Source organism: Pteronotus mesoamericanus, unplaced genomic scaffold (assembly GCF_021234165.1).
Source record: "Pteronotus mesoamericanus isolate MK-2021 breed Mesoamerican mustached bat unplaced genomic scaffold, CSHL_Meso_final scaffold_85, whole genome shotgun sequence".
Lineage (NCBI taxonomy): Eukaryota > Metazoa > Chordata > Mammalia > Chiroptera > Mormoopidae > Pteronotus > Pteronotus mesoamericanus.
Window position 1 is genome coordinate 40147514 of NW_026555329.1, and position 21959 is coordinate 40169472.

A 21959-nucleotide genomic window follows, 5' to 3' on the forward strand; every position below is an offset into this window, starting at 1 on the left:
AGCCTCCCTTTTTCTATTAGTGACAGGATTACTTACTACTTCCATTAGATGCTGTAAAGTTTCTTAAAATAATGAGTACATATTGTAGGCATCAATTAAATGGGTCACAGTACAGTACAGATTGTGTTTTTGTCTATTCAGAGAAAGGCGCTGTGGGGACAGAGGCAGGGAGGGAGAGGAACCATCACTGAGACAGACGAAGGAAGCCTCATCTCTGTTTTCTGTGCACTCACCTTCCTCTTCATTTCCTAGCCCTCTGTTTCTAAGCTAAGAGAGCTCAAGCCTTCAAAATTAAAGTCTATAAAAAAATACCCTCCAAACTCTCTCAGAGAGATACTCTTCTATGAAAAACAAGGAATCAAGAGGAAGAAACAGGCTTACATTGCTTTTTTTGGCCTTCTGCCTGATTTTCATTAATGTCACTACTCAATTTCATTTGGCTCCAGAGTTACTTTTTAAAAGCTTCTGGGAAATGAATCTACTGTCTAGGCTGGTCTCGGGGTTAATCTTCACCAGGTAGTTACTGAACAAAGGAACATTTTAACTAACACGCATGGAAAAATTCCTTAGTTTCTTTTAATTTTTTTTTAAGGCAATCCCTCCCAGAATGATTCTGAATTACTCCACTGAGATGGAGTTTGTGCTTCAAATCAGAACAAAGTAAAAAAATAAATGTCCACAGTATAAAAAAAGGATCAAATTTAAATAAGAAGTCACAGAGTCACTGCAACAGTATGGGAGAGGAGTTATGGTTCTCGGATTGTCCCACAGAGAAACCACTTGAAGAGAAGGGAGATTAGAAACATGCTGGCCGTTGTTTTTGACCTGGCTTGGTCATGGAACCCCGCACTGTGGTCCAGAGATGGGAGCCTGGGAGTTGCACTCTTGCCAATTCATTTGCAAAATGAGCAATACTAAAAACAAAACAGGGTGTTTTTCTTTTTCCTATAGCATGATGGCCTTGAGGCCAAACCCCCTAACCTTACCATTTCGGCAGCAGCTGAAAGGTCTAGACTTTGTAGTTTGCCTGCAAGTTCATCGAGAAGGCGGGCCTGTTCCTCTTGTTTTTCCTTGAACTGGGACTCTCGCTCCAACATCAAGTCTTCCACTCTGTCTCTGGTGAGCGCCGACTGCTCCACGGTGCTGTTGGAATCTATGGTGGAGGCATTCACCCTCTTCTCTGCCTCTAGAGACGTCTGGAAATACTTCGTGATGCTATCCAGGGCGCCTGAGGCGTGACATGAAATTGCCCACAGTTAATCCCCTTGCACTCAGTCTCCTCATCAAGCAATGTCCACATTTGGTGTCTTTCTAGCCCTAAATTTACTGTAACATTTTGTTTTAAAATTTAAGAAGTAAAATCTTTATTAAGACGTATGACTTTCCTGTTATGATCAATGAATATACTTTGTCCTATTGGCACCTACTCTGGCTCTGGAGGATGCCAAACATCTGAATGAATAACTAAGTCAACCATACAGATGTTGTTTCGATACAGGCAAGCATCCAGTTCGTTCTGTATAGCTGGTGTCAGGCAGCCTGTGGATTACATGTCCAGCCAGTTCCCTCGGTTCTCAGTCATTTGTGTAGAGCGCTCAAAAGGCTAGTATTGTAAATATAGAACAGCATGGCTGTTCTCCTTTAAGGACCTAGACAAAAAATTAAGTGATCCTGCATTAAACAGGATGGACAGTGTGATCTGACATATTTTACTTTCTTTCGCTATATATGGCCTACAACAACAAGAAATGAAGGGTTTGCCAAAATTATATTCTAACCAACCAACATTCTTGAATGTAAAAAAGTCTACAGAGGTGTCAACCTAATTTCTTAACTATTCAAGAGCCCCTTTCCAAGAAAAGCCAAAGAGGTTAAAGCACTAACTGAAAAAAATCAGCAAACACATGCCATTCTAATGGAAGGACTGTTGCTCACTCGCTGGGACTTCGGCTGTGATTCCTAGTCCCTTTGTGGCTCAGCTCCCACATTTGTAAAATGGAGACTTTAGCCCTCATTTGTGCCAGAGACACAATGGGAAAAAGCTTTAAAACTATTAGAAAGCACTTAGGTTTTTTTTTTTTCCTGAAAGTGCTGTATGAAAGAGGTTGTGGATGGTTAAATCCATTGTCCAGGATTGAGTGCTTGCACAAAAAATACTCACCCCGAATATCGGAATTTTTGATAAATTCCAGTTGTTCGGCAAGCTCTTGCACTGTGTTGTCGAGGCTTTCTGCTTCTGCCTGGAGAGAAGCTAGGTCTTTGGCTGTGCTGTTTCTTTGTGAAGCTACGTCAGATAATTTCACCTCTACTTGAGCCATCTTTTCTGTAACATCTTTGGTTAGTTTCCTACAAGGAAAACGGTAAGTTTACCCAAGTAAAATAAACCTTTTCACATTTTCTACTAATATTGTAATTCTGTAATTTCAAACCAATCCAGCAGTTGGTAACAATTTCTTTCTAAATACTGATTTTATTCTTCTTATCATTAAGAGACTGTGTTAAATCTAACAATTTTTCTTCCTTCAAAGGCACACAGAAGCACAACTCAGCTGTGCGGTGGCGGATGGGACATCTGCAAGGTTCTGAGTCTCTGCTGTAATACAAGCATATGTCCAGAGCGTGGAGTTCCCGCTCCATACATAAGCAGCGTCACGCCCATACAATTGCACAAACTCAGAAGACTAAGTGACTCCAATGTAGAATTATGCCTCCCAGCCAACCACGAAAAATCCTCATATGTGAACCTCAGGGATCTCCTTCAAGATGGGACACGCAGAAAAAAGAGCCCCGCAGCCAGCGGAAGATAGCAGGGGCCACCCTGCTTTTCACACAGGCCCCTTTAAGTGAGGTCCCCTCAAAGGAGCCTCCTTCTTCCACCAACAAGAAACCCTTTTATTTTACAAAAGAAAGAAAGTAGTTATCTATTGAGAATGAAATATGATAAACATTTAGCTTTCACAATATTTCATTGGAATCTAAACCAAACAGCACTTTGTTCTGTATCTTCATATCTTTAAAGCTGTACTTTAGGTACTTACTTGTGTATTATTTATATATACATTGTACCTGTGTGTATATCACAAAAAAAGTAATCTTTGAGAAGAAGACCTTAGCTCTGGGTTACTAAGGCACTTAATTGACTTTTTCGGGATATAATAGTACCAAAAAATGGAAAAAAATGTGGAGATGCTGAAAGGTTGGGAGCCAAGAGAAAAAATGATATTTAAGGCTGAGATAATACCATGACTCAATCCAGCGAAAAAGTACTTAAAAGGATTTGTCGGTTAAATTACATTTTATAAGCCCAATGACTTTTTTCCCCTAAGGCTATTATAATATAGCCTTTTTTCTTTTTTCAGTGCTTTGCTCTTACCTATTGAGTCACAGGAGGCTTTCATTCCTTAAATGTTACAATGTTACAATTAAAAAAAATCAAATCTAACATTGTACATTTTTAAATAAAGCCATTTTGGGTATAAAACATGCATCCTTATGTATTATGTTGAAAAAAGGTTAATGAAACCAGTTTTCCTGAGATGCTTACGATCTATCTGATTACAAAGTGAATAGTGAAGCTACAAAGAATGCTGTTTCAGGAATGTAAACTCTTTTCTGACATGCTCTCAGAGGACATATTTTTTCATTCTTTTTTCAGTGCATGAGACCAAGGCCAAGAATCATTTCCTAAATGTGCTTGCATTCAGAATACAGCCTTCTAAAACTTAGCGCTATGTGAGCTGCACTAGTCTTTCTAATGAGGGAATAGTCCTCATTAAATGCAGTATCACTGTATTAGGCATTTCATAACACCCTAGTCAACCACACAGTCTGGACATAAAACCTGAGGTTTGACATCAAGGGACTTTAAATCTAGAAGGTCTAGGAAGGACCTTCTATGAGGTACTTGACCTAATATCAGCTGTTCCCTTCCTGCTGCTCACAGATCATATTCAGAAGAAAAGTCCATCTGGCTTCTTAGAGATGCTGATTAAAGTCTCATCAAAAAATATTACTGTAGTTTTATCATAGTGTAAAATCACTTCAACATATAGGATTTAGCTATGAAACATTCCCCTTGCTCATGCCAAATGGTGAGTCTGCAATAAAAAAACATAGCATTTGGGGAAACACAAATGCTTCCTACTCTTTCCTGTTTTATCCTTCAGCCTGGGTCTTATTGTGCTTGGGGGTACTTTTGGGCAAACATGGTTGGAATGTTTCAGAGCCAGAGAGACAAGGTTAGGACAAACAGTAGAAAAGTGAACCCTGAGAAGTTAGGCATCACTCAGCTCAAAGCTCTCTGCTTTCAACGGCAAAATAAACACTATGCAGTCAGACAGATGATTACCCGGGGAAGGGCTGAGAGGGGATTTTGCATGGCAGAGAACTGTTATAATCGGGTGAATGAAGCACTATTCTGGTGGACCAGTGGCTGCGTGGTGGAACGGACAGTCTTATCTGCAGTCACGGAATTTCCCTGGTAGTAGCAAAACATATAAAAATATTTATATTATAATTTTTTTTTGCAATTACATTATCCATTTCAGAGGTCAATCTTTTTGCTACCCTGTAAGGTAAAGGCAAACATTATCTTCCCCTTCTCCACAGGGGAGAAAAGAAGCACAGGAATAAGTGAGTCATTCAGTTCACAAGCCTAGCAGGTAACCAAGCTGGGACTCGTTATGGATCCTTTGTCTCTGAAACCAGTGTTCTCGCCATGTTACTGCCTGAGAGCACCATTTGCAAAAAGGAGTGCTGAATATAACATGTCCATATTCTACACTGCAGCCTCCACAATTCTGGTCTCCAATGATGTGCTAACATTCACGCACCCGATGCCCAGAGTAAAGTCTGTCAGAAAATGAATGGCCCAGCATCTGTTTTCACTCACAGGACTAACCACGCCTTCTGATGGAAGCACTATGCCAAGCCATTTCTGCTGTTTATTCATGAAGTTGAAACAATATTATGAATTCTTACTCATGCTCATTAACTACTTACTCTGCTTCCTCAAAAAGATTCCCAATGTTTTTCAGTGGCTCCGCAGCTGGGCTCTGGGCCAGTATGTCTCTGATCTCACTGACTTTCTTTTCCACCGAGTCCACAGTCTCCCGGTAAGGCCCAATCACACCACTGATCTTCAAGGCCTTGGCTTTCTCCAGGAACTTCTGGGTCCTGTTGGTCAGCTCAGCGATGATCACATCCCACAGAGTAAAGCACTGGTGGCAGGGTGTGCAGTCAGGGAAGACCCCCGAGTACCCTCGAGTGCACTTGTCACAGCGTGGACCCTCGACACCCTCGATGCAGACACACTGGCCAGTGGACTGGTCACACTGTGGCGTCTCAATACCTCTGGGGTCACAGTCACAGGCTAGAAGGGAAAGAGAAATGCTAACTGATCCTCTAGATCACAAATCAGTGACAAGATTTGGCATTTAGAATCCTCGTGACTGTTACAATGGCAGGGTGTCAACCACTGAGGACTGTCTACCAAAAGCTCTCGCATAGACCGCAGCAGCAGCTTCTTCCAAAACATGCATTACCTCAACGCTTGCTGATAATTTCTTAACAATAGCAGTAATAGTGCACAATATTTTTTTTAAGTTAACGCTTACTGTGCCTGGCACCGTTGCAATGGTCTACATGCATCATCTTATTTAAGCCTCACAATAACCCTGTAGGATAGGTGACCTGCCTAAAGTCTTAGGGCAAAGAAATGGCTGGGCCAGGATTCCAACTCGGCACTTTGCAATTTGAGAGTCTGTGCTCTTAAGCTCTGCCCTGGCTCTGCCTCCCTCTTACTCCGACTTCTCTTGAAGTCCTGTCAGTACAGAAATTCTGGTGACCTCCTGATGCCATGAGGCATGTGGCCTGAGATACAATGCTAGAAAGAGCAGCTCCTAACTTACCTCACCTTACCTGGTCATGAAACAGAATAATGAATACTTGGTGAAATACACTAAACTTGATTTTAAACAAAACAAAACAAAACTATATCAGAAATAAATCACAGGAACTCTAAGTATCTAGTTCAAAGGATTATTAATTAAGTACAGTCTAACTTGTGGGTGTCTGCCACTGTGATAACTACTAACAGCACAGGCTGATAAAATGTCAGCATGACCGACGGGACCTGGGGAGCCAGTCAAGTCCCAGTCTCACTGACCCAGCAGGGCTGGCGTCTCAGGCCGAGCCCAGCTGTACAGAGTGAAGCTGGCGGTCTTGCCAATGGCCTGTGGCTGAGGTTGCCTGTCACGCTGCCTGTGCCACTGAATGCTAGCTCACGGTCTCGCATCGCAGGGGACTAACTCATTTTTATATCAACACTTGACATTTCTGAGTAATTTTACAGTGCTTAAATAATCAGAAACCTGTACACACATTTTATTTCCTTAAACATCAAATCCTTTCTGGGAAAAGTTGAGGATTTAAAAACAAAACAAAACGAAACAAGAACAAAAACTCTGAATATCCTATTCCCTTAACTAGACTGAGGATTCCAAGGGCAGGGGTACATCTTAAACCCTGTTTCCATTGTCAGCACAGAGCAGTGTGAACTTGCAAAATGGAGTTCAGCTGTCTTTGCCAGATGAGGCCGTGACCTCATTTTTGGTACAGACATGAAAGAGACATTTACATGCCTCTATAAAAGAAAATAGTCCTCTTAAAAGGTCAACTGTGACAAAGCACAACAGATTCATACTCTCTCAGATATTGTTACAAAATCTTCTTGAGTCAACAGCTATGATTTGCCTTTGAAAGACTTTCTAATTTAAACACCTTCCGGAATCAGTTTCATTGTCTTGAGAGCTGCTCACAGTGCCCCCATCCTCTAAACCCAGAGAGACGTGCTTGTGGCCTGTGACATTTTATCTGACCCTCCCCACATCCTGCCTTGTATCAGTTTGGTTTTTCATTGCCTTTGTTAGGCAACTGAATTCCAAGTTCTTGAGTAGTAAGTGTGAGCAGTACAGCCTTGTGGTCAGCGCTGGGGGCTCACGCTGCCTGGTTGTGAACCCTGCCTTCCCCGCGCCCCAGGGACGCGGCTCTGGGCAGTAAGGAACTGAGCAGGCTTCCACACCTGTAAAAAAGGAGTAACGCTTACACTTACCTCATAGGATTGCTTTCAGGATGAAATTCCTTAATTCTAAAGTGCTTCAAGGAGGGTCTGACTTACAGTAAGTGCTCAGCAAATGTTTTTTATTACTTTCGATGTCCATGCAAGTGTCAGGTAGTCTCCTGCTCAAAGTGTTGCCTGATTGACATTTCCATTGGACAAAGAGCAAAAATAGTTGTCGTGGCCTTCCTTATATTTATCTTTGTATATTTGCCAATAACATCATACTCTAGTTCTCAAACTTTAGGATTTAAAACAGCATTCTTTTGGTACCTTGGGTTTTCAAAACTAACCCTTTTCTCCTTAAGAATATTGTTTTATTTCCAGGCACAGGGGGCACGTTTCATTTCTCCCACGTTATTTTGGGGCATCCTCATGAATCAGGAAGCACCTTAGGTGAGCTGGAGATAACTTCAAGTGTGTTCCTTAGCCCATTTGTTTTAGGAGATGTTCCCCAAAATAAGGGTTCCTGAATCAAGTTCTCCTTGATTCTACATCCTCCACTTGAAGATTCACATCAGTATATTAAAGACTCAGAGGAGGTGTGCAGGAAAAACACAGTTTCACATTTCTTCTCTTTTTTTCCCAGTCATATCCCAAACCCATTTGACTGTGAACCTTTTTCTAGTGGAATACCTAGAGACACCCCAGAGATATGATGGGGAAGGCTTGGGAAAGCCATTGCAGTCACCCGTCTCTGAGATCAGGAAAATGGGAAGAACTTAAGATGATGCTGTGTCTGAACGTTTATGTTGTTTAGACTTTAGCAATGGATTTCCATATCATCTGGTAAAATTCAGTCATGTTCCAAAAAAGCTGAAGTTATGTGGGTCAGCTAGGTCCTAGCCTCTCAAATTTAGGCATTCACCAGAATCACCGCACCTCCACGCACAACCTCGGAATCAGTAGGTAGGGGTGGGACCTGAGAATCTGGTTAACAGTTGCCACGTGATGCTGACATTAAGGGCCACTAGACCCCGTTTTGAGAAGCACTGTCTGTGTTATTTGCCCCGCTGTTTCGGCCTGCCTCTTGTATGTGAATGTGTGTGTGCCAGGGTGAGAGAGTGTGTATGGGGCTGGAGCAGAGTCATGACTTTGGAAGTTCACAACGTAGGTTGATGCATTAACCTGAGGACCTATGTAGGTAGAGCTCCCTAACGATGCCACTGTCATCCATTAGGTTCTCAGTCTGCTCCTCCCCAGCAGGCGCCAGTGGGTAGCCTGTGCGGGGTCTAGGTGTCCTAGTGGACCTGTGCCTACTTTACCATCTCCTGTAGACTTAGGACAACTGAGGCAGGTGCTTGCACCTGCTTTTAGTTTGCTTACAATATTATTTCTTTTTCATAGGTAATGCACAGGTACACTTTAGTTCAGAGCTAAAGAGGCTTTTACTGGATTCATACTTGGGGCAAGGGTGTGTGCCTATGTAGACTTTATTTTTACTTTCTCTAATAATTTTTCATTTATTTCATTGGTAAATGCATGTCTTGCTCTCATTCTGTCATGGGCATCTTTGGGGATGAAAATACTGACCCTAAACTGTAGGATTTAAAAGGCAAGTGCACTCCCAATAAGGTTTTCCTCATTTGTCTTTCACATAAGCACATTTTTTTTCCATAAGGAGAATACTTGGCTATGACCTAAGTCTTTCCATAAGCATATTGTTAGCAAGGTGTTGCCATAAAGTCTAAAATTCTGCTTTCCAACAAACCATTTCAATGGAAAGACTTGCAATGGAAGACATATTTGGCAATTAACTATATAACCTGAGAAAAGCAGTCATGTTCTTATCCCATAGTGCCATCTAATTTTGGATGACACCCATTCTTATCTGTGCTAATCTCTGATCCTGTCCCTTGTCCCTTTAAGACCAGCATTCTGAAGGACTGGCAGAAATTCAGCTATCTTCGGACGACAAGGACCAGTTCAGCAGAACTGATCAACATTTCTCTCCTTCAGTTGAAAAGAAGAGAGTCAAATTTCACAGATGGTTCACAGATGCAGTTTCACCATTGAAAAAATTGATCCCGAACCTTTTCTGGAAGGGTCCCAAATGCCCCCTCTAACACGCGTAACGTTTTAATTTCAAGCTGAAGCTCGGAACCTGCTACAGCTCCTGTGGGCATGTGCTTCCTTCCTTGCCTATTGAGTTTCCAGAATTGCTTCTCCAAAGGGGTCACCTGGGAGGTGAGCCCTAGAAGGCCCACGTTTACGACATCATGAAAAGATCCCCCAAGGGTATTTTTGACTGAAGCAGAAATGTTGGTTCTCACCTGAAAATTTAAAGCTTTCCAGACACTAAAATTATGAAGGAGACTCTTTGATCATCTCTCACATTCACTGGGCTCTATAACATTAAAAGCTAACTGTGTAGGCTGCCTCTGATGAGATCTAATGAATTTTCTCCTCCTTAAGGTGTACCTGTAGCTCAGCCTTGTTTTAAGAAATGGGAATATTGGGCAGAGGATCAAAAACTTTCTCTTGGAAAGAAGAAGAGTATATATACAAAAGTGAACAAATCATAAAGATGAAGAATAGCACTTTTAAAATGAGACAATAAGACTTCTGGCCAAGATGGAGGCAGAGGTAGCACACTTTGCCTCCTCATACAACCAAAAGAAGGACAACAACAAATTTAACAACAAAAAATAACCAGACTGCCAGAAAACTGAACTGTATGGAAGTCAACCAAGGAGTTAAAGAGGAAACATTCATCGAGACTGGTAGGAGGGGTGGAGACAGGGAGCTGGTTTGGAGAGGACATGTGGCAAGGTGGTGGCTGGAAGACCAGGGCAGGTGAGGCGGCAGCTGGTGGACCGGGCAGTCCCACATTTGTGTGCGGATAAACCAAGAGGAACACTGGGGAGCAAGACAGACCACGCAACCCAGGGTTCCAGAGCAGGAAAAGAAAGCCTCAAAACCTCTGGCTGGCTCTAAAATCCTGTGGGGGATGTATGGTGGGAGACACTCACAGGAGAGTTTGTTGGAGAGACCCACAGGGTCCTACAACATACACAAACCCACCCACCTTGGAATCAGCACCAGAGGGGCCCAATTTCCTTGTGAGTAGCAGGGGAAGTCACTGAAAGCCAGCCAAGAGCCAAGCAAGCAGCATTGTTCCCTCTCAGACCTCTCCCCTACACACAACATCACAACTCAAGGACCTGGGTTGCCCCGCCCTTGCCAATATCTAAGACTCCACCCCTTCCCATGTAAGAGGTGTGCTGGGACAAAGAAATATGGCCCAAATGAAAGAACAGATCAAAGCTCCAAAAACAGAACTAAGCAACAAAGAGGTAGCCAACTTATCAGATGCACAGTCCAAAACACTGGTAATCGGGGTACTTACAGAATTGGTTGAGTATGGTAGCAAAACAGAGGCAAAAATGAAGGCTAAGCCAAGTGAGATAAAGAAAAATATAAGGGAACCAACAGTAAAGGGAAGGAAACCAGGACTCAAATCAACAACAAGAATTGAAAAAAATGAGAAGAGCCTTAGGGGCCTCCGGGACAACTTTAAACATTCTAGCATCCGAATCATACGGGTGCCAGAAGGGGAAGAGGAAGAGCAAGAAATTGAGAGCTTATTTGAAAAAATAATGAAGGAGAACTTCCCCAATCTGGCCAAGGATATAGACTTCCAGGAGATCCAGGAAGTTCAGAGAGTCCCAGAGAAGCTGTACCCAAGGAAGCACACACCAAGGCACATCATAATTAAGTTACCTAAGATAAAAGATAAGGAAAGAATCTTAAAAGCAGCAAGAGAAAAGGAGACAGTTACCAACAAAGGAGTTCCCATAAGGCTATTAGCTGATTTCTCAAAAGAAACCTTGCAGGCAAGAAGGGGCTGGCAAGAAGTATTCAAATTCCTGAAAGGCAAGGCCCTACATCCAAGATTACTCGCTCCAGCAAAGCTATCACTTAGAATGGAAGGGCAGATAAAGTGCTTCCCAGATAAAGCAAAGTGAAAGGAGTTCATCATCACCAAGCCCATATTATATGAAATGTTAAAGTGACTTATGTAAGAAAAAGATGAAGATCAGAACAGTATCTTCACTGTTCTACTATGAACAGTAAAATGACTACAAACTCACAACTATGAACAGCTGAACCCAAAAGCAAAAACAAACTAAGCAAACTAGAACAGGAATAGAATCACAAAAATGGAGATCACATGAGGGGTTATCAGAGGGTAGGGAGAGGAGGGAGGATGGCGGAAAAGGTCCAGGGAATAAGAAGCATAAATAGTAGGTACAAAATAGATGGGGAGAGGTTAAGAATAGTATCGGAAATGGAGAAGCCAAAGAACTTACATGCACGACCCACGGACATGAATGGGGTGGGGGGTGGGGGAGGTGGAGCGCTAGTAGGAGGGGGGATGGAGGGTGGAGGAGAATAAAGGGGAGGGAAAAAAATGGGACAACTGTAATAGCACAATCTATAAAATATATATTAAAAAATAATTACATAAAATCTTTTAAAAAAATAAAATGAGACAATCATTTTAATGAACCATAAGGATTCTACCTTTATCTGTAGTACATTCTTGGTTATGTGGTTAGTAGGTTTCCTCTACTTTTACTAAGTTTTCTCATCATTTACAACAGGATGTCTGAAAGGTAGGCAAATGAATATTGCACCATTTTATAGATATTGAGACCTAGAAGAAAATACTTGCAAGTCAATGCCAGAATGAGAAATAACCAATGTACCTCTTTGTCAATAGGTATAATTGTTCTGCTTTCTCTATATCCTTCCCTCTCCTCCTCCACACTGCCTCTGTCCACGGAAGAAAGTCCATCCTCTATGGCTTGGCATTGAAGGCTTTACACAGTCTGGGGAAACCGAATCGCTCCATGACTAGCAAGACAGTTGGTTTCCTGAGGGTGCCCCGCGCCCCAACCCAGTCTTGCTGCTACATGTTGTCCTTATTGTCCTAATTTAGCCAAGACAATAATTCCCTCTCTCTCAGTCACTCACATTGAGGACCCAGAAGGTCCTCACTTGTGTTTGTCTTTGGGCAAGTCGTGTAACCTTTCTGAGCCTGAGAGTTCTCAACTATGAAGCGGAGATTATACTTACAGGTTGTTTGTTGTGAAGATAAAATATAATATCCCTAAAAGTGCTAAGCATATGGCAAATTCCCTGTAAATGACCATGAGAGCTAAACTTTTCTATGAAACCTGGTTGAACGGCTCCAGTCCCCATTGGTCTTGCCTCTTCTGGCAGGTGAAAAGGTCTCCACTTGTTTCCTGCCTCCTGCCATCACGTTACTGTATGTACCCCCTTTCCCCAGAGCCTACTGGTACCTCCTGTTCAGGGGGCAGCTCGTCTCTGTGTCCACTCCCCGCAGGCCCCACTGGGCCATAGTCAGTGTTGTATTGGCTATTTACCTTTTCTTTCGAAACAAATCTGCCTGGGACAGAGGACAGGCTACATCCTACAATGAGGAAACAGGGTCCATTCTCCTCTGCCATGAACCTCGTCTCAAAGTAACATGGGACTCCAGGGATCGTGCCAAAAAGTATATTGATATTTTACGTAGGCATTTCCATTCTTATAAGTGCAGGAAATTTAAATACATTTTTTTACCCTCACCTGAGGATATTTTTTTTCATTGCTTTTAGAGAGAGGAGGGAGAAGAGAGAAACATTGATGTGAGAGAGAATCGCTGATTGGTTGCCTCCTGTACGTGCCCACACAGGGGATTGAACCTGCAACCCAGTATGTGCCCTGACTTTTCAGTTACAGGACAATGCTCCAGCCAACTGAGCCACACAGGCCAGGGCTAAATGCTTTAAAATATCTCAAATGTGATTTTCTTTTTCTTTACATCTTCTACCTCCCTCAGCCCCACCTGTTTTTTGGCCTCAGCAACAACATTATTTCAGTTTGGGAATGAAAGGTGGAGACTGACTATGATTTCACCTGCAGAAATGAGCTGGCTGTCTGGTCCAGAGGTAAGAACTTTTTCTATAAGACCCAGAGAATAAATATTTAGGCTTTGCAGGCCATATGGTGTCTGTCACACTATTCAACACTGGCAATGTACCGTGAAGCTATCCTGGACAATACATAACAGGTACAGCTATGTCCAGTGAAGCTTTCCTGACATAGACAGTGAACAGGATTTGACACATGGCCATGGTTTGCCTACCTCTGGTCTAGCCCAGCATTTCATGGGTCATGTTCTGTGCTTAGGATTATGTAAGACAAGCCTTCCCTCTACTAACAAGAGCGTTGGTGGTTCTCTACAGAACCAAATTAAATCTGATTTCCTGAGTCACACTGACAATAAAAAATAAGGTGGCTCTAAATGAATCCCAGGCTGAGAAAAGAACACAAGCATTCAAAAAATGTATGTCTGAGCAAAGAAATGGATTTTTTCTATTAAAACAATCTGAAATAACAAGCATGATGGCCACTACCCAGAGCTTCCTACCCATGCCCCACACTTCCAATATGCCTGGGTTTAAGAGACACTGGCCTTTCCCAAGAGCCAGAGGCTCTTTCCTATCTATGAGTCAACAGAAAGATTCCTCATGTGACCCTTTGACTCCTGAGGGGCACAACGAGAGCTCCAGGCTGAGGTTTTCTCTGGCATGTTCAGCAGTGGGTGGATGAGATTCTCTCTCCATCGCAGCACAGTGGTGGGCTTGTTCAGACTTGGCACAAATGGCCAAGAGTCTCAGCCCGCCTGGACAATAGGAACATTCAACAATTTATAAGTTTGAGACTCTAACTCATTTGTCTTTTACATAACTACATTTCTTTTTTTTCCCATAAGGAGAATACTTAGCTATGACCTAAGTCTTTCTATAAGGTTATTGTTAATGAGGTGGCACCAGAAAGTCTAAATTTGTGCCCTGTTCAGCTGAAAGATTTAAAATTGAAGACTGTATGGCAATTAATTATATAATTTGAGAAAAGTGGTCACATTCTTTTCCTATAGTTTCATCTAATTTCGGATGACACCTCTCCTTGTCCCTGCTAATCGTTGGGCCCAGCCCCTTCAAGTTTCTGTTATCCCATTTCCATTTGTGACCACATTCCAGGACATGGGGAGCCCCGAGCTCCATCTGCTTCTGCATTTTTGTCCCTGCCTCATCAGGTCACACTGGGCCCGCTCCTACTGCCACCCTGCACATACGAGGCTCCGCCACCGGCGATGACCGCCCGGTGTTAGCGCAAACCAATTCTCACTCTCTCTGGGTGCTTTCTAAATCATGACCTTCCTCCACAGGGTGTCCAAAGCATTTGAGTCCCAACAGTTTTTTTATGTAACAAACTGACCTTTCTTCTGGGTAAAACAAAGAATTTGGCAAACACTGATGTCATGGATTTAACTGCAAAGTTTCTAAAACATGATCAACTTTTGACCTAAAGAAATTGAAACCGTTCCTATAAGCCACAATTTCTCTGGCAAATTTAGAGCCAAAAGTTTAAAGAAAAGATAAAAGGGTAAAGTTCTGAGTACTACAGGAACAACTCTCCAATTGACTCTGGCTCTGGGTAACAGGCTTTTCATGCTAACTAAGCTTAGATGGAGCAAAAGGTCAGAAAGCTTTGGCAGCCAAAGCTATTTTTCCAGTGACACATGCTAAGAGAATCAGGCTATAAGCAATGATGGAACCATTATCTGGAGAAAAATCAAGCCCCTGGGACATTAAGGGTATTGCGAGATTGAGGGATTTAACAGAATAGAGAAACCAGATTTCAAACCAGATTTCAGAAGAAACCAGATTTCCAGCACTTGTTTTTTTCTTTCTTTCTTTCTTTTTTTTTTTTTGAAGACATCTTGTTCAAGTGGTGCACTGCATGTCCAGGACCATCGAGAGGAGGTGAGAAAATCAGCTCTCATTAGGAACTAATGTCTGGACTGAGCATTGATGAATAAAAAAGCACACGTTTACTGACACAGCAAACATCATCTCCTCTGTGGAAGAAACCTTAACCTAATCTAAGATGTTGGTTCAAATCTTTCTGGCTAAGCCTCAATTGGAAAAACAAATCATATGCCTTTTGTTCTGGTCTTGTCCACTGTTTGAAATTTTCTTGCTGTTAAGGAATAGTCGGTTGACTTAAAGAACACACAGTATCTATGTTTCTGACCTTTGGTAGGAGGTAATTGAATGCACTGCTAACTTGAAGATCTGTATTACTTCTCAGGACTGTTAACTCCCCAAAAGAAAAAGGTCATTTTAAGTTTAGAGTCCACAGGGATCTAGAATTTCAGATATGTAACAGAAAATATATCGAAGAACAAATATGAAACTATAGAAGATGTTTATGTATAGTTATAAACTTAAAACATAGGAAAGAAAACTCAAATAGGAAAGAAAGAATAGGAAAAAAGAGTAGACACAACCTATCAAAATCTTTTCTGTAAATGTTTTTACTTTAAGATCTGCAAAATAATCTGGCAAGTCAAAAAAAGGTTGTAACAGCATAAAAATTAAGCAGTGCTCAAGGTACTATGACAACGCTCTCCAATTCCTCCTCATGGGGACATCACACAAAGTACAAATGCTGAGGGTTTTAACTGTCAGCAGAATCTACTTGGCACATGCAATCAAACCATCTTATTCCAACAACCATTTAGCTGGGCAAGTGCTGACAAGGAAGCTAGCCACACAATACTCTTCACAGGGGAAACTAATCATTTTGCCAAAATACATGGTTAATATAAGCCCATTATGGTTAACAAACAACCCAATTAAAAAGTGGACAAAGGACCTGAACAGATACTTCTCCAAACAGGACATATAGATGGCCAATAGACATGAAAAGATGCTCAGCATCACTAATCATCAGGCAAATGCAAATTAAAACCACAATGAGATACCATTTCACACCTGTCAGAACGGCCATCCTCAATAAATTAACAAACAACAAGTGTTTGCAAGGATGTGGAGAAAGGGGAACCCTTTTGACTGTTGGTGGGAACACAGATTGCTGCAGCCACTGTGGAAAGCAGTGTGGAGATACCTCAAAAAAATTAAAAATGGATCTGACTTTTAACCCAGCAATCCCTCTTCTGGGAATATACCTGAAGGAACCTAAAACACTAATTCAAAAGAACATAAGCATCCCTATGTTCACTGCAGTGTTATATACAATCACCAAGATATGGAAGCAGCCCAAGTGTCCCACAATAGACGAGTGGATAAAACAACGATGGAGCATTTACACAACAATGGGAAATTACTTGGCTGTGAAAAAGAAGAAAACTTTACTCTTTTCGACAGTGTGGATGGACCTGGAGAACATTGCGATAAGTGAAATAAGCCTGTCAAAGGAAGACAAATACCCTATGATTTCGCTCATATGTGGAATTTAATGAACCAACTGAACTAACAAGGGTAATGGGGACAGAGTCACAGATGGAGAGCAGGGTGACGACTAGTGGTCAGGGGTGGGGTGACTGAGCAAAAAGGAAAAAGGACTCATGGACGTGGCTGACAGAGTGGTGACTGCCGGGGAGTCACATGAGGAAACTAATGGTAATGAAAAAAATGCAATAAAGATTTGTTAAGAAGCATTTTAAAAAACAATTTTGTGTGTATTTGTGCTACATATGTGTGTCTGCACAGAGACAAACAGACATTATCTTATCTCTGAAGAATAGAGCAGGTCCACTTTTTATTACCCACAGTTCTATAGGACTAGATTGTTAGATTTTTTTAAAAGATTTTATTTATTTATTTTTAGAGAGGGGGAAGGGAGGGAGAAAGAGAGGGAGAGAAACATCAATGGGTGGTTGCCTCTGGCACGCCCCCCACTGGGGACCTGGCCGGCAACCCAGGCATGTGCCCTAGACTGGGAATTGAACCTGCAACCCCTTGCTTTGTAGACTGGTGCTCAATCCACTGAGCCACGCCAACCAGAGAAGATTTTTTTTTTTAACACAAAGAGCAAGAATTTCTATTGTAATTAACCACAGAGTTTTCATCACCACATTAATTTGTACTGTACTTTAGAGTTTACAAAGAGCTCTTAACCGATGTTCCCTCCACTCTGATCAAATACCAACCTGAGAATGCCCACAGCCTTACCTCGGCACTCCACGTTGGGGTCTCCCCAGAAGAGCTCCTGGCACTCACTGCAGGTGCGGCCCCCAAAGCCAGGCATGCACTGGCACTGCCCCGTGAACTGCGGCCAGAAAACAGACCTCGGTCAACGGGCTGCAGGGCAGAAGCCCGTCGCAGTTTCTTTTCTGCTGCTATTTAGGGGAAGTGGGACTGAGCTGTTTGCCTGAGATTTCCACATCCTGACGAGGAAAAGGGATCCCTACCTCTGCTCTGGGCGCTGACAGTTAACTGCTCTTTTGCAACTGAGGCTGGAGAGGCCCAGAGCCCATCACACTTTACTCACGTGTTTCCTCACCAGCCATTAACAGGCCACTTGGGGCTCCCCTGCTGCAGAAGCCCTTCTTTCTGAGTGTGCGTCAGGACACATGAGCATATCTGACCATGTTGCATATGGCCATTTGGTCCCTTTCAGGCTCTGCGGCCAAGAAGACAGTCTGATTCAGCGACCAGGGACTGGAGAGAAACAGCACTCTCCTGTCCATTCTAATGTGAGTCTGCAGTGGGGGCCCTCTGTTAAAACGCTGTGGTTGCATCAGATGGGGCCTCCATGCAGTTACGTCCCAGCCGAGAGGGACAAGTGATGGCTGACGTCCAGTCTGTGCTGTGTTTGCCAAGCTGTGTGCCCTGTGGCAAGAAAAGCTGTGGCCACAGGAGAAGGGGCCTTTCTCTAACTGGGACAAAGGCACCAAATAGCTGTCACCTGGACTCCTAAAGGCATCTTTCTTTCTGTGACGGTGGCCTCACCCCGGTTCAGGTCCTCACCTCATTACAGGATGGCCCGAAGGAATGAGCCGTGTCGCAGTCGCAGGGGTTGCACCCAGTCCCGCTGGCCAGCTGCCAGGTGTTTGGCGCACAGCGGTCACAGTTCTGCCCGACCACGTTAGGGAGACAGAAACACTGGCCCGTAGTTTTGTCGCACTGGCAGTCGGAGCCATTACAGTTCTCCTGCACAGTGCCCAGGTAATTGCAGACACACTCTGAAAAACAACACGGCCACATTTACTTCTACAGTCGCATTCGTAAAATATACAGGCAATGTAAAATTTAGCTAGCTACGACCCAAAGACTATGATTTTCACTCTGCAGATTTCAACCTGGAAATGCACATGAGCAGGGAAAGGAACAGAGGTTATTTTTTTAAAAGAATCTACCACTGTTGTTCTTCAGAAGTTCTGATGATGTTCTATACAGTTCTGACATTTCCCAGGCAGACATTCACAAAGACACATTCTGTCTTGCAGTATTTTCAAAATACGCAGATTTAATAAGCTGCTGGTAAATCATTATGAAGTGGAGGATTTAACCGTAAATAAAAAAAAATATGCCATGGGAATTGAGATACCTAATGATTTCAAACTGTTGGCAGGGAGCAGCAGTAATGGATATGTCAGACAGAGCAGGTACAAGCCCTTTAAGCTAGTAAGGCTGAAGGAATCTGGTCCTGCTGGTCCTCAACATTCCACGCATGTTTGTATACACAAAGACAGGGCCCGGGGCTGTGCAGCGGGGGCAGGGGGAAACGCTGGATCTCTTGCTGAGAGAGAGAAATAAGGAGTTCTGAAAAAGAGACTTTAAAAATCGTTTTCTTTTCCTGTCCATCAATGACAGAGAAAAGGTGTGGACCAGAGTGGGTACCTACGATCTACAAATCCTAGCCATATCAGCAGGTTCCTGGGTAGAACTTGTATAAAATCAATATACTTTATTGGATAGGATTTATCATGGTGACAGATACATATTTTTTCTTTTGATTGTCTCTCTCAGGCATTGAGTTATGGCTTGAGACTTCAGTTCTGCTAGAAAATGAGAATGTAAAGAAAAAAGGGACCAGTCTCATCCTTCTTGTCAAAAGTGAAATTTCACCTCTCTCAACAAGTGACAAGTGTGCTCCCAAAGGAAATAAATACCGGAAGAATGAAATCCCCCCATGAAGAAGCAAAGGGAAACCTCTCTAATGAGGCGGCAAAACGAACTAGCATCTTACTCCGGCAGCCCTGCTGCAGGGCGTCCCCATAGTAACCAAATCGGCAGAGCTGGCAGTTCTCCCCTTCCGTGTGGTACAGGCACTTGAGGCACCTCCCAGTCTCCTTGTCACAGGCTTCTGGGTCTGTCGTATCAATGTTGTGGTGACAACGGCAAGGCTGACACGTCCCCCCAACATCAGAGGGATTGCCAAAAAAGCCTGGGGCACAGTCATCACACCTGGAGCCTATTGTCCAATGAAAGCAAGCACAATAAACACCTTTAGCGCCCTGACAGAAAGGTCTCGTCCACCCACATTCCTGCAGAGAGTCAACCCAGTCTGCGCTCCTCGCCATGCTAGTTACCCAGAGGCCAGCAGGGGCGGGGGGGGGGGGGGCACACCTTCTGGGGAAAAAGCCAGCTTCCAGTTGTGAGGAAAAGAAGTTCTTGGCTGCCTGTAACACTGCTGCAGCCTGGCTCAGAGGCCAGAGTGGGGCAAGCGTGGCTGTAGCAGTTCTGGCACATGGGGGACTTGGAGCTTCACATGGAGATGAAGCAGTTTAGGAGCTAAATTCACAATCTAACTAAATCTTAGCTTGGTGTTAAATCCTAATCCAAGGATTATATTAACAGAAATATCACTGCTCCTGCCTGAGCAACCCCAAAAATGGGGTCCTTCATGATCCCAAATTCCCTTTCTATCCCAAAACTAAAGGCAAATGTTTACTGAGCTATGGATAAGCATATCTAGTATTTGAAAGAATGGTATCAAGTGTGAAATAAAAGGGAGTTTATTTTCACAGCTCGCTACACTACTTGAGTGTTGACAGATAAAGTAAGTATAACAAACAAGAATGTATCTAGTGTTAACCAATTCAATTGTCTGGGGACCTGCTGCATGATAATCCTTTTTGTCCAGTGGCCTCTTCACTGCTTTGAGATTTCTCTGCTAGAAGTCAGATAAGGGAAGGAAGAAGTCAAATATAAATTAAAATTCCTACTACTTATTAAGTGTTCACAGGGATTCCTTTATGGGTTCAAGTGAGCTTGCTCTTCTGCTCTGTATTATAACATTATTGTCATAGAGACTCAAGAATTGGCTGTACATGCCAACCAAGAAAAAGAGCATCTTTTTAGATTCCCTTCACTTTTAATTAAGGAGTAAAAAAAGCCACTAAAAATAAATAAATCTTTAAAAAATAAATAAATAAAAATGAAACTAAATTGGTTCACTCTTCATCTATTTTCTTCATTAACGACTAACTCATAAAGACACCTCTTTTTCTTCAAGAATCTCGACATTACTTACCGATGTACCCAGGATTACAGACGCACGCAAGCTGTAAAGTAACAGGGTCTTGATAGCAGCTACTGGCAAACTGGCGTCCACTCTCCGGACCGTCTGGGCAAGGACAAGGGCGGCAGTGATCTCCTGACCCAATGATGGGATCACCATAGTAACCAGGCAAGCACCTACATCCGTCACAAAAAGAGGGCCATGAACCAGACTTATAAGAAACCTGCTACAAGAAAAAGTGTTAGAAACTGTGCTCTCTATTCAAGAACACTCATTCTCCATTCCTAACGTATCCACACGCGGCACTTCGCATTGGAGCAGTGGTTCTCAGATGTTAGCTCTCATCAGAATCCCCCCAAAAGAGCTTGTTACAAATCAGACTGTTGGGCTTTCCCCCTGTTTCTGATTTAGGTGGTCCCAGGTAATGCTGATGCTGATCTGGGGGTCACACTTGCAGGGCCACTGCATGAGGGTTACACGCTGGCATCACCCGGACCTTCCGTCACTCCTCCCCAGGGGAAGAGGTATATCTCCCCGTGTGCACCCCGCTGTCCTATCAGCTGCCTGCCTGCCCTGAGCATTCTGGTTGGCTCCCTCCTTGCATTAAGGAGTCCGGGGAGAATGTGGGGAGAGCTTGTGGTTGTCTGTCTCTGCCTCTGCCTAAGGGGGTGACCTGTTAGCAAGCCCATGGTGGCATGTTCTGTAATCCAGCCTGTACCAGAAATAGAGCCGACAAGGATGCTCTCCAGCTGCATGACTCTTGTGTCTGTCTCTCAGGTGGCTTCACACTTGGGTAAGGATGAGGGGTATTATTGTTTATCAACCCCCAAACCCACGAGGTCTCACTCCTCTCCTCACAGGTAAGGAACCCATGGAGGTTAAGTGATTTACAAGGCTTATACAACTTGTTAGCAATGAGCCTGGGTTTGATTTAGCCTCCTGGCTTTTGGCAAGGAATTCTTTGACTATGCCATACTGCTTCTCAATGTGAATGACATCTAGATTACTTTTTAACTTTCTGTAACATAAGAGCTTAAAGGAATTTGAAAATCATCTAATCCAACATAGTTACTATACTCACAGGAGGCTGGACATTTAGGGAGAAAAGTCACCCGAGGTAATGAAGCCGGTCAGAAGCAAAACTGGGCCTGGCACTAAGGTCTAAGGATTTCCAATTCAGTTTCCTTCTCATGGTTTTTTCCCCCTTTTTTGAGGCAGAGGTAATGTTTTTTAAATGGGTGTGGGAAAGGATGAAGAAATAGGAGGGAAAAGTTCTTCAGAGCAAATTAATCATGTGCTGGGGGAATTGGTGGTGATGAAGCAATTTCATACAAAGGTTTTTGAGAATGTTTTCTAGGTGAAATAAATCCAAATACATCATGACAGCAATTGAGTGTTCATTTCCTGCCTTCTCCTCCACTTCCCACTTCAGGAACAATCTGAGCCTAGATCTTCTTTTTAAATTCATGAGATTGATACTAATTATCTTGGA

At 43.0% G+C, this 21959-nt stretch overlaps 1 protein-coding gene across 1 annotated transcript in view; it reads right to left on the bottom strand.

Annotated features, from left to right (window-relative positions):
• The window catches only part of LAMB1 (laminin subunit beta 1), a 73892-nt gene that overhangs the window by 13292 nt on the left and 38641 nt on the right, over positions 1-21959 (bottom strand). Inside the window, exons 21-27 of the mRNA XM_054564251.1 lie at positions 20480-20643; positions 19193-19417; positions 17971-18185; positions 17173-17269; positions 5002-5371; positions 2162-2346; positions 987-1228 (exon numbers count right to left, since the gene is read on the bottom strand). Coding sequence (XP_054420226.1) covers positions 987-1228; positions 2162-2346; positions 5002-5371; positions 17173-17269; positions 17971-18185; positions 19193-19417; positions 20480-20643 — 1498 coding nt within the window. The remainder of the gene's footprint in view (positions 1-986; positions 1229-2161; positions 2347-5001; positions 5372-17172; positions 17270-17970; positions 18186-19192; positions 19418-20479; positions 20644-21959) is intronic.